We start from the raw sequence: 12,192 nt of genomic DNA on the forward strand, positions 1-12,192 counted from the left end.
AAAAAAAAAAAAAAAAAAAAAAAAAGCTGTCAGTGAGTCTGTGATCGCTTCTAGCAAATTATTAAGCTTAGCGTTAGCTGGGGAACCTCTTGATCTCAGCTGGTGTCAGAAGTGAGAACAGCCTTGGGGACTGTCCCTTTGACTTTGCAGTTGACCCTAAAATGGTCGCATTTAGTAAAAGGGAGAATTTCTGAGTACTGTAATATATAGGGAAAGAAAGGAAATGGAAATCCCATAAGAATTGCCTTCACCTTTACCACTAACCTCACTACGATAATTGAAGTTACCTCACCTGCATCTCTATCCCCGAACATTAATACAAACACAAGTAAGAAAATAACATTAATAGCTCCCAAAATCGACCACAACCAATTCTGGAAGGAGAAAAGATGAAGTAGATACAAACAGCATGGGATGAAGAGGTGGCAGAGAAAAAAGACTTGGAAAGCAACAATCTGTGATACTGCGAATGACCTTCTACAGAAATTGCTCATGTCTTTTTAAAAAATCATCAAGACAGATCCCCTATCATTCCATACCTCAAAGCTCATTCTTATAATGTTTAAATCATAGAACAAAGCACACACATAGAAAGTAAGTCCCTACAAAAAGGGTGCTAAGCCTTAACAATGTAGTAAGAAGTACCATAAGTCCATATAAGACCCCCTGGGGTTAAAAAGCAACAACGTGAAATGACGGCAAAAAAGATTTCCCCCACTCCTCTCGACAACCACCACCCATCCATGCAGCAGTTGTGGAAATATACCTCTGACTCAAAACTCCCTTTTAGAAATGGTTCCACCATATTTTCCAAAATTTATTCAGAAGAATATCATACATACCAGAGTAGCATGGTCCTCTTGCTACTACTGTTATCTCTTTCTGGTGCTTACAAGCAGCCCTTCTGAGAAAGCATTCATTTTGATAAGTGTCCCCATTTGATCCACAGACAGGAATGTAATTTGTATGGCACTGCAGAAGAAACAAAAATAAATTCTCAAAACTAGGCATGAATATTAATAGTTTATTTCACATTCATGAATGCAATACCATAGCATTATAACAAACTTCACTACTGAATAGTCTGGCTGTTTTTGTTTTTTGCTTTTTTTTTTGGTTTAAAAAAGAATTATGCTACTTCTTCATACATTTTTTCATATTTACAAGGAAAATAACTACCACCTGTCCCTAAAAATAAGAATGAAAATCTTTACCTATTTCATTTGCTTGCTATGAAGAATCACTGAGATAATAAGAGGAAATTCTTGAAAATGTAAAGAGTGCTACTTATGTAATAGCATTTTATTATTATCAAAATTCATTTATTCATTCAAACCTAATCATAAAAATAGAAAAAATTCATTTATTCAAAACATCTAGTAGGCAAAGTCCCAAGGTAAATAGTATAGAAGACACAAAGAAATATAAGATGATCTCTGCTCTCAAAAACCTTACAATCTTGTAAGAGAGACATACAAGTAGGTAAAAACCAATACTGCAAAACTAGATCATGTACCAAATCAGTGAGCATGTAATGCCTAATACCTATTATTGTAAGCGCAGTATTCAAGAAAAGCTTCCTCAGAGAAAGTGGAATGTGAACTGAGCCTTGAAGGATGAGTAGAAATAAGACAGATGAAGAAGAAAAAAGGTGACACAGGTTTGAGAAATGACACTGTACCGGCATGTTTAAAAAACTTTAAAACATCTACATGTGAAAAGTATCATCAGTGACTAAAGTTTTAAATTCTGGGGAAAATACTATAGTAATATAATACAAGTTATCATTATTATTACTTAAAAAATAGATCATACAAATTAATAAAAACGGGACCAAAGACAGACATGAAGTGTTTACAGAACAATTACAAATGGCCAGTTAATGTATAAAAATTATTGATCTTCACTAGCAATCAGAGTTGTCCACTAAGATGCTATTTCTAACTTATAAAATTGTCTATTAAAAAATTCAATTAGGTGGACATCCCACTACACCAGTTTTGGTCATCTAAATTTCAATTTTTGGGGAACATAATTTAAGAATATTTTTCAAGAGTCCTTAAAAAAGGAATGTGGTTTTTGATCCAGAATTACACATCTAGAAATCTATGTAGACAAACATTTATTACAGCCATTTCCAACAGAAATTTATAATATCGATAAAGTAAAAATCTTAATATCTAACATGACAATGTTTAATTGAGGTATGTTGTATCTGTTCAAGAAATTAATATTACAGTTATTTGGAATTACCTTTTGAACTTAAACAATCCAACAAGCAAAAAGCAAATAATTCCATTAAAAAGAGGGCAAAGGACATGAATAGACACTTCTCAAAAGATGACATATAGACATGAAAAAATGCTCAAAATCACTAATCACCAGAAAAATGGAAATCAAAACTACAAAGAAATACCATCCCACAAGAGTCAAAATGGCTATAAAAACTCAAAAAATAATAATAATAACAGATGCTGGCAGGCCTTCAAAGAAAAGGGAATGTGACACAGGTGGTAATGTAAATTGGCTCAACGACTGTGGAAAGCAGTTTGGAGATTTTTCAGAAGAACTTAAAACAGAACTACCATTCAACCCAGCAGTCTCATTACTGGGTATATACCCAAAGGAAGATCAATCACTCTACCAAAAAGGCAAATGCACCCGTATGTTCTTCGTAGCACTATTCACAATAGCAAAGACATGGAATCAATCTAGGTGCCCATCAATGGTGAATTAGATAAAGAGCATGTGGTATACATACACCAAGGAATACTACACAACCATAACAAAGAATGAAACTGGCCAGGCACGGTGGCTCACGCCTGTAATCCCAGCACTTTGGGAGCCTGAACTTGACTCCATCTCAAAGAAAAAAAAAAAAAATGAAATCATGTCCTTTGCAGCAACATGGATGCAGCTGGAGGCCATTATCCTAACTGAGGAACAGAAAACCAAATACCTCATGTTCTCATTAATGTTAGGTAAACATTGGATACACATGGACATAAAGATGGGAACAACAGACACTGGGCACTAATCGAGCGGGGAAAGAGGGAGAAGGGCAAGTGCTGAAAAACTACCCATTGGGTACTATGCTTACTACCTGGGTGACAGGATCATGCAATAAACCCAGGTAACAAACCTACACATGTACCCCCTGAAACTAAAATAAAAGTTGAGGTTTAAAAATAATTGTAAAAAAGAATTACCTTTAAAAAAATTGTATGACAAGAAAAGCTAACAAAGTTAGGCAAAAAGCACATATATAATTTCTGGGAATTCTGTGCTATTTTTAAATGTATTACGTATTCCACAAAGCCAATAGTAAATTTTTTAAATAATATGATAATGTAAAATAAAATATAGCAAGAAAATATAGCCCATTTAGAAAAAAAAATGGATATGCATAAAATAAATCCTGGAATAAAATGTCAATAAATTTTTCACATTACCTGTCTTCATGGTTTCCTAGTTCCCTATTTAAGATTTTCTGTATTTCTCTATTTTTCTTCAATGAGTAAAACTTACCTTTATCATTTGTCTACTTTTAAAAAGTGATCAGATTTACTTTATGAAGTGTACATATGGCATGCTACCACAGGTCAAGCACTGGTTAAAAAAAAAAAAAAACTTCTAATAAAATATTTTATAACCTAGTCGACTTTGCTATACATTCAGTATCAGCAGAATCTTACAACAACTTTTATTAAAATTATATTTTTATTTTAGGAAGGCTTCCAATTATATACATATTCCTCCAATTTTTCATGGATCACCTTCCTTTCTTCTCTTTCCCTAAAATTTGCACAATAACTAGAATGACGACTGCATGAGTAAATATGTTACTTTGTAATTACACAATAGATAATTAGCCAAGGAAACTACTATGAGCTCCAAGAATATCAAGTACTAAATCTATGAATTTTCCAATATCTGACTATCATTCCCCAACAAATGCTTACTGACTTTCTAACGTCGTGCTCACAAAGGCGCCAATATCGCCCCCTAGCGGTGCCTGTCCCTTTGGCGGCATTTTTGGTTGTTGGATTGACAGAGGTACATTACTGTCATTTAGCAGATAGATTCCAAGGATGCCTGAAGTACATACAGTAAAGGAAAGGACAGTCCCATGCAATAAAGACAAGTACCACACAACTTTTGAATGTCTCTCTGGTATTCATGTAGGAATTTTGACAAGACTTTCCATAATACTACAAATAACTCTGATCTGTTATACCTTATTCTAATATTGGTTTTTATTCTAGCATCTACTACACTCCTACATTTTTGTTTTCATGTACTCCTGGTATGAAATTGCTTTTAATTTTTTAAATGCAAACATTCATCACAAGTAGACATAAACATCTGACGACTGTATTTTCTTCTAGGGTAATCATACCCAAGCATTTACATATTAAAATATTTATTTTATTATAAATTACTTTTATTTCTCCTTTATATTGCAATCATGCATTATATTTGTTTCTTTAATCATGTGTTTATGTTGGTTAATTTATCTATGAATTTCTTCTAAGGATAGTAAAGAAATTGAATATTAAAATGAAGCATTAATTCTGATAGGGCTGAGAATCTTAACATTTATTAAACAGTTTTTATCTAGTAAGCATTAGTCTACAATTTTAAATGTCCTAACTTAAATATCACAACCATGTAAAGTACATGGCTTAATGCTTAGAGCTAAGGCTATGAAGTCAAAAATGTTTGAACTCAAATCCTGGGCCCACCAACCGTGTGACAATAGGCTAGCACCATCACCGTGTTCAATGGTGTACAATGGTAATTATAATAGTACCTACCTAACAAAGCTGTTAGGAGGATTAAATAAGAGAATCTACCTTCAGCATTTCCATCTGACCATGGTACTTTCTCAATAATCATTAGCTATTTTTGCTATTGCTATTATCATTTCTCAGTCGTTATTTGCCGATAGTCACTAATAAGTGGAAGAGCCACAATTCCTCACAAATGATGTATTTTAACTACCACACACTCAAGTTAGTCAGTGGGGTATTGCCATCTGTAACTCAGTGATACTGAGCAGAGGACTTAATATCTCCGAAATTTACCCTCACAAGCACATACCACGGAGTGAGTGTGAGATGGGAGAAGTAGACCTGCTGTTGGTCACTCTCAGTTTCCATGGGTCTCTCCTGGAAGCCTCTAATTATTCTAATGGACAAATTATGGGATTTGGAAAATTTTAACAATTTGCAATTTCTGACTTATGCAGATTTTGGATTCTAACTCTAACCTAAAGTGTGCTTCCTCTATATTGCCACCTCGCTGAGAGGAAGAACTCTCCCCTATATCTTTTCTTTAGCCAGAAGAATGTGATGATGTTGCCAGCTATTTTAAGTAGTTTCGAAAGATGGAGCAGTGTACAACTCCGGAACCGCATCCATCCAAGCATTTATTGTGTACCCACTGGGTGTCAGGAACTTTGCTGAATACAGCAAGCAGAAAATAATAACAAGGTTGTGATGGTTAATTTTATGTGTCAACTTGACTGGCCCCTATGGTGCCCAGATTAAACATCATTTCTGGGTGTATCTGTGAAGGTATTTCTAGACAAGATTAATATTTGCATCAGTGGATCAAGTGGATCAAAGCAGACTGTCCTCCCCAGTGTGAATGGGCATTATTCAATCCACTGAGAAACTAAATAGAATTCTTCTCTCCTTCTGCTTGACCACTTGAGCTGAGACGCTGATCTTCTCCTGGTGCCCAGGCCTTCAGTCTCAGATAGGGACTTATACCACTGGCTTTCCTGGGCTAGCAACAAATCACAGACTACAGGACCTCTCAGCCTCCATAATCAAATGAGCCAATTCCTTATTGCTCGCTCACTCTCACATTCGTGTGTGTGTGTGTGTGTGTGTGTGTGTGTGTCTATGTTTCTGTTTCTCTGGAGAACTGTGACTAATATAAAAGTCTAACAAGACTCAGGCATGGCACCTAGCAAGAGCAGACATTGATAAATACAGGAAGAAGGACACATAGAGAACTCCAGAACAAAGACAAAGAAAGAAAACAGGAAAAAAAGTCATAGACTCTACTTTATACAAAGTTTTCAGGGAAAGATGCAGTATTAATCATTTTTCTGTATACCAAATTAACAAAAGTGGCTTTGTTTATATATGTGACAAGATAATAGCTCTTATTTAGCAGACTGAAAAACAACAATTTTAATTTTTATTTAAAATCCTGTTATCTGTTAAAATGTATTTAAACAATATCACAGAAAGCTTATATTTAGCACTAAAAGCATGCTGAATCACAAGCAAGTTTTTAAAATGGATTGAAAGATATTGCTAAAGCATCCAGCAGAGAAGAGTTTAATGGGCATGTCAGGTCATTATTTTTAAGCTGGCAATAACCTAAGTCTAACTTGAACAGATTTATAATCTTATAAAGAAGGGAGAATGGTCAAAGAAAGCTTCACTCAGTAGCAAGATCAAGCTATACTGTAAACCCTGAGGCAGTTTGCTCCTATAAGGCAAGGAACCAGACTTTAAACATCTTTACATCCTCAGCATCTAGTCTCATACCTAGCACAAAGTAAGCACTAGATAAATGTCTATTTCAACTCCTAACATATTTTCCTTCCCTGCTTTGCCACAAGGTAAATGCAAGGAATTCAGACAGATCATGGAAGGATTTTCTAGCTGTTCAAGTATATTTCCTAAAAGGTCAAAAAGGCTATATTTTTATAATCTTAGAGTTTCAGGGAAATACTTTTCTCAAAAAATGAAGAAAAGCAGGGCTGGACGCAGTAGCTCACACCCGTAATCCCAGCACTTTGGAAAACCAAGGTGGGAAGATCGCCTGAGCCCAGGAGTTCAAGACCAGTGTGGGCACCCTAGCAAGGTCTTGGCTCTACAAAAAAAATTTTTTAAGGTCTTGGCTCTACAAAATTTTTTTTTAATTAGCCAGGCGTGGTGATGCACACCCGTTGTCCCAGCTACTCAGGAGGCTGAGGTGGGAATATCATTTGAGCCCAGGAGGTCAAGGCTACAGTGAGTTATGATTGTGCCCCTGCACTCCAGCCTAGGTGACAGAGACTCCAACCCAAACAAAAAGACAGAAAAATATGATGTGAAAATCTAAAATGTCTTTGTGTCTAAAACATAAACAAAATAAAAATGAAACTAAGATGTATAATTATTTTTGTCAATTAAGAATATATAGTATTAAAAAGAAAAACAAAAAAATGAAATTAGAGTAGCTTCTTTAAAATACAAAATACAGAGTTTAAAATATAGAGTTTTTTGGAATCTATTCTTCCTGAAAAGGAACAATCTCTGAGATAAATACTATTAAATGATTTGATACTTAAAAGGGGAATTAAAACACACATGTTTATATACACACAAAATATTTCTAGAAGGAATTTAAGAAGTAACTGATGCTGCCTCTGAGAAGAGCAACTGATAGTCTGGGGTGGAAGGCTTTTTTGTTACATACCTTCTTATATTGTTCAAGTTGTTTAATATGGTCATACACTACTCTTTCTAAAAATAAATCAAAGTGGACAGGCGCAGTGGCTCATGCCTGTAATCCCAGCACTTTGGGAGGCCAAGGGGGGCAGATCACAAGGTCAAGAGATCGGGATCATCCTGGCCAACATGGTGAAACTTCGTCTCTACTAAAAATACAAAAATTAGCTGGGTGTGGTGGCGCACGCCTGTAGTCCCAGCTACTTGGGAGGCTGAGGCAGGTGAATCACTTGAACCTGGGAGGCGGAGATTGCAGTAAGCTAAGATCGCACCGCTGCACTCCAGCCTGATAACAGATAAAGACTCTGTCTCAATCAATCAATCAATCAAAGCAGCAGGTTCTCTTGAGAGTTTATGAATTAATGAATATCAAATGCTCAGCATAGTATATATATATATATATACATAGTATATATATATATACATATATTCCAATATTGTATTATACAGAGTATATACATATGCATACACATGTATGTCTTTACAAATCAACATGACGGAAGAAGAAAATACTTCAAAAACTAGACAAAGAATATGAAATATTAATTCACAAAAAAATGGTCAACAAATACACGGAACACTTTCAATTTCTCTAGTAATCAAATGCAAATAAAAATTGTTTTTGCCTTTCAGATTTATAAAATTTGAAAGGACACTACCAAAAGGTTGAGGGGAAATGGGCCATCTGATATGAGGCTACTGGTGAGAATGTTAATCTGCACATGAGCATCCATTGGCCCAACATTTCCACCTAAAAGAATTTAATCTAAGGAAATACAGCAGCTGACGAGGGGAACAGCCCAGGTCTTCCCCACACAGGGTAGCTAAATCTCCATCAATAAATTCCACCATCTTTCTTTTAACGAACCAGAGAACAGAGTTGAGGACAACCACAGCCACTAAAAAGTGAGAGGGAAATCTCAAGGGGAGTCCCAGGTTCCGCATATAAACACAGAGCACATTTCTGGCTGACCCCTGAACCACACATGAGGTGAACTCCAAGTAGCCCCACTGATGCTAAAAGAAATGAATTGATACTCATGTTGCTGCCCAACACAAGTAAAACAGAATCTGCAGTTTGGGTTCAGCCAAAAATAACAATAATCTTCAAAGGAACATAACAGAACTCACACACTCTAAAACATATGATTCACAATGTATAAGGTAAATCCAAAGCCACTCTAATGTGAAGAAACAGAAAAATATGATCTATTCTCACATAAGAAAACAATCAACAAAGGCAATACCTGAGATGTCCTAGAAATGGACCTAAGCAGACATATCTTAAAGCAGCAATAACACCTACACACAAGGAAAATATGCTTATAGTCAATGAAAAGAGGAAAGCCCAGCAGGTAAATAGAAACTGCAGATTCAAAACATAAAAAATCTGCAATTAAAAATTCTTCACTAGATGGGAAGAATGGAGACAAGAGAAGAAAGGTTTAGTGAACCTGAAAACAGATCAATAAAAATTAATGTAAAGAACAGAAAGAAAACACTGGGGAAAAAATGAACAGAGCGTCAGAGACCTTGAGATGGTATCAAAAGGTCTAACACATGTCATGGAAGATTACAAGAAATAATGGGCAGAAAAAAATATTTTAAGAAATAATGACAAAATATTTCTCAAACTGAATGACTAACAAATTTATAGATTTCAGAATCTCTGCCAACACCAAGCATGATAAATTCAAGGAAAACCATACCATAGTACTTAATAGTCAAACACAGTAAACAGAAAACTTTGAAAGTAGCCAGAGAAAAGTGACACATTAGGTTCAGGGGGAAAACAGTTTGAATTATCACCAACTTCTCATTTCATTCTGGCTAAAGTCACCTTCCATGTTATGCAGAACTCTACGGAAAGGCACTCCTGGCAAAGAAGTGATGTCTCCAGTCAACAGGCAGCAGGAATCAGAAGCCAGCCAAAAGCACCTAAGAAAGCTTGGCAGAAGATGGCTGATGTGAAAACGCCCAAGAGAAACCCTCCTCTGATTCTGTGTAATTGAATGTAAAGTCCCTTTCGACCATGAAGAAACTGGTTGGACAACAGTATACCTACCTACCCTTCCTCCTTTACCTAAATGTTCCACTTTTTTCAATTACAGTTTTCAAAGACGTTTCATATGCAAGCTCTCTTTCCAATTTTGATTATCATTACAGTATTCTAAGTAAGAGTAGGAAACATGCCTTCTCTTTTCTGACAGAATAACTGATGCAGAGAAAATTACCTGAGCTCATACAGAAATTTGCCTGAGGTCACAGGGTACTAGAAATACTAACTCTCCTATGCTGTCATTCCTGATTTCTGTACCCTTTCTTCCCCTCAAAATCCAAATGGTGGGTACGTTTAGAATAAAATTGTAAGTGGAAAAAAAATTCTAGTTCCTTGTTTGTCTCATATTAAATCTGCCATCAGAGACTATCTTGTAAGAAACATTCTGAAGTCTGATTAAAATTTAATCACAGAAAATAAAAGGAAAGAATTAAATGTAACATATTTCCCTTGTTTTACTTTTTTAGACAACAGAATCACAACTAAAAGAGCATCTGAAAAGCAAAAATATTTACACTCTTAGTTTGAGGTTCCACTTGCTATTTCAGCTCTAACCTTGACTTACCCGAGTCTCCAAGTCAGTCAAGTTCTGTGGCCAGAAGAGATGAGACAGCAACAAATAAGAATGGAAGGGAAAGAGACAGACTAGAAGGAGAAGAAAAGGAAAAAGATGCCAACATTTAAAATAAGAGACTCTGGTTCAACCTGTACCTTCTTTCCTTTCAGTGACAATTATACCTTACATTTAAATAGAAATTTGATATTTTTTCAAAGAATTTTCATATCCACTATTGTCAATTTGTCCCCTCAATTCCATGCAAGAGCATGGAAGATACAACTAACAGGGCATCATCTGACAAAAAAGAACTGAGGGGCTGTGAACCCAATTTCTTTACGGGATGCAAGGTGTTTTAAGGTTTTTAATTTGAAGAATTTAGAATTATAAAATATGAAGATATAAAGCTTTTCAAAATAGGTTGGGTTTCCTCACCTGAAATTGGCATGCACATTTCAAACCATCTCCATCTTCTTTACAGATTCCTCCATATTTACATGATGACTCATCACAAACTCTTACGTCAGACTCCCTCACATTTAATTCTGCAAAAGAAAAAAATTGTTTGACATATATATTTGGCTTTCTATATACAAATGTGTGTATACATATATGTGTATATATATGTGTATATATGTATATATGTGTATATACATACATATATATGAAAAAGTCCTTAAAATGTATTGCGCTCCCCCATTCAGAAGTATAATAAGATATAAATATACAAAAAGAAATTCCGTAAGACAAATTGCTCAGTATTCCCCAAACAGAATCCTGCAAAATAATGAACCTAAAAGTAACTCAAAATAAAACTCAAAATTTCAGGACATAACATAACTTCCAATGGTAAATCTGTAGAATTTTTTTTATTTTGCCTTCTAAGACCTTAAGATAACAATCTTACTATTTCTTATTTAAGATTTTCGATTATTTTTCTAGTAAGTTACTTTTAAGGCTAATGAGAATTAAGAGTATTATTAATTAAATGAGATAAAAAGTTATCTTAATTCTTTTGTTTGCAGAATAAATTCTGGGTGATCATTATTCATTCTAGACAAACTATTTTAACTACAAAAGAACAATGAATTTGAATTTCATACAATAAGTATATATGGAGTATTTATGCACACAGAATTAAAGAGATTCAAACTCTTACTGGACTTTAAACTTTTAATGGATTGATTTAAGTTGACTCTACCAAAGCAAGCAGAGCCAATCGACAAAACCAGAATTTTGTAATCATTTGGTTCCTGCTCTGACATTAAGCATCAAATTAAGCTTCAAAGTTAGCGCTTGAAGTAAAGCCACCAATGATGTGAAATTGGTTGAAAATCACTACAATGCAATTTTCATGTCCTTTGTATGGGGAATGAGAACTTACAAAAACAAATGCACTTAGGCAAATAATAAAGAAACAAATTACTGCTTATTTGAAAAAAAAAAAAAAACCCATCCCAGTGTATCGATTGAACACATAAGTCTGGGAGCAGAGAGAGTCCTAGATTAACTCCTGATTCTGCCACTCAAAAGCTGAGACTCTCTGGGAGAAGGGCAAGGACTCCTGTATCTCTAGATTATGATGAGGTTTTGGCAAAGAGATCTAAGGGAGCACTTCTCCAGTTATCCCATTCCTGGTTGTTTTCTATTTAGATTTCAAAGCAGGACTCAGTAAACTAAGTCAAGGGAATTCTATGTCCAGTGACAACTGTCCTAGTGACATTTCATTACCTCTATCTACCCCATTTGTTCTCACTGCTGTACAGTGGTATCTTGGGTATCCTACTCCCAACTGACCCTCTGAGGAGCTGGCAGTACTTGAGTACCTGAATCCCTAAGGAGTTGATAGTCAACAGTACTGACTTGAGAAGTCACCGTCAACTAAGTACTGCATTGAGGGCAAGATCACGTCTACATGGGTTACAAAAACAATATCTCCCTGAAATAATCTCAGCTGGGTTACAAAAAATTATTTTCCTTAACTGATCTCAGGTGCACAGAATTGGACTAAAGTTCAAACATTCACCCAGAAAAAAAAAAAAAAAAAAAAAAAAAAAAAA

At 35.1% G+C, this 12,192-nt stretch overlaps 1 protein-coding gene across 1 annotated transcript in view; it reads right to left on the reverse strand.

The window, feature by feature from the left end:
• Window positions 1-12,192, reverse strand: part of LOC108303860 (tomoregulin-1) — a 111,001-nt gene that overhangs the window by 66,469 nt on the left and 32,340 nt on the right. Inside the window, exons 2-3 of the mRNA XM_017527791.2 lie at window positions 10,568-10,677; window positions 843-972 (exon numbers count right to left, since the gene is read on the reverse strand). Of these exons, the coding sequence (XP_017383280.1) occupies window positions 843-972; window positions 10,568-10,677 (240 nt within the window). The remainder of the gene's footprint in view (window positions 1-842; window positions 973-10,567; window positions 10,678-12,192) is intronic.

This window comes from Cebus imitator, unplaced genomic scaffold (genome assembly GCF_001604975.1).
Source record: "Cebus imitator isolate Cc_AM_T3 unplaced genomic scaffold, Cebus_imitator-1.0 Scaffold51, whole genome shotgun sequence".
Lineage (NCBI taxonomy): Eukaryota > Metazoa > Chordata > Mammalia > Primates > Cebidae > Cebus > Cebus imitator.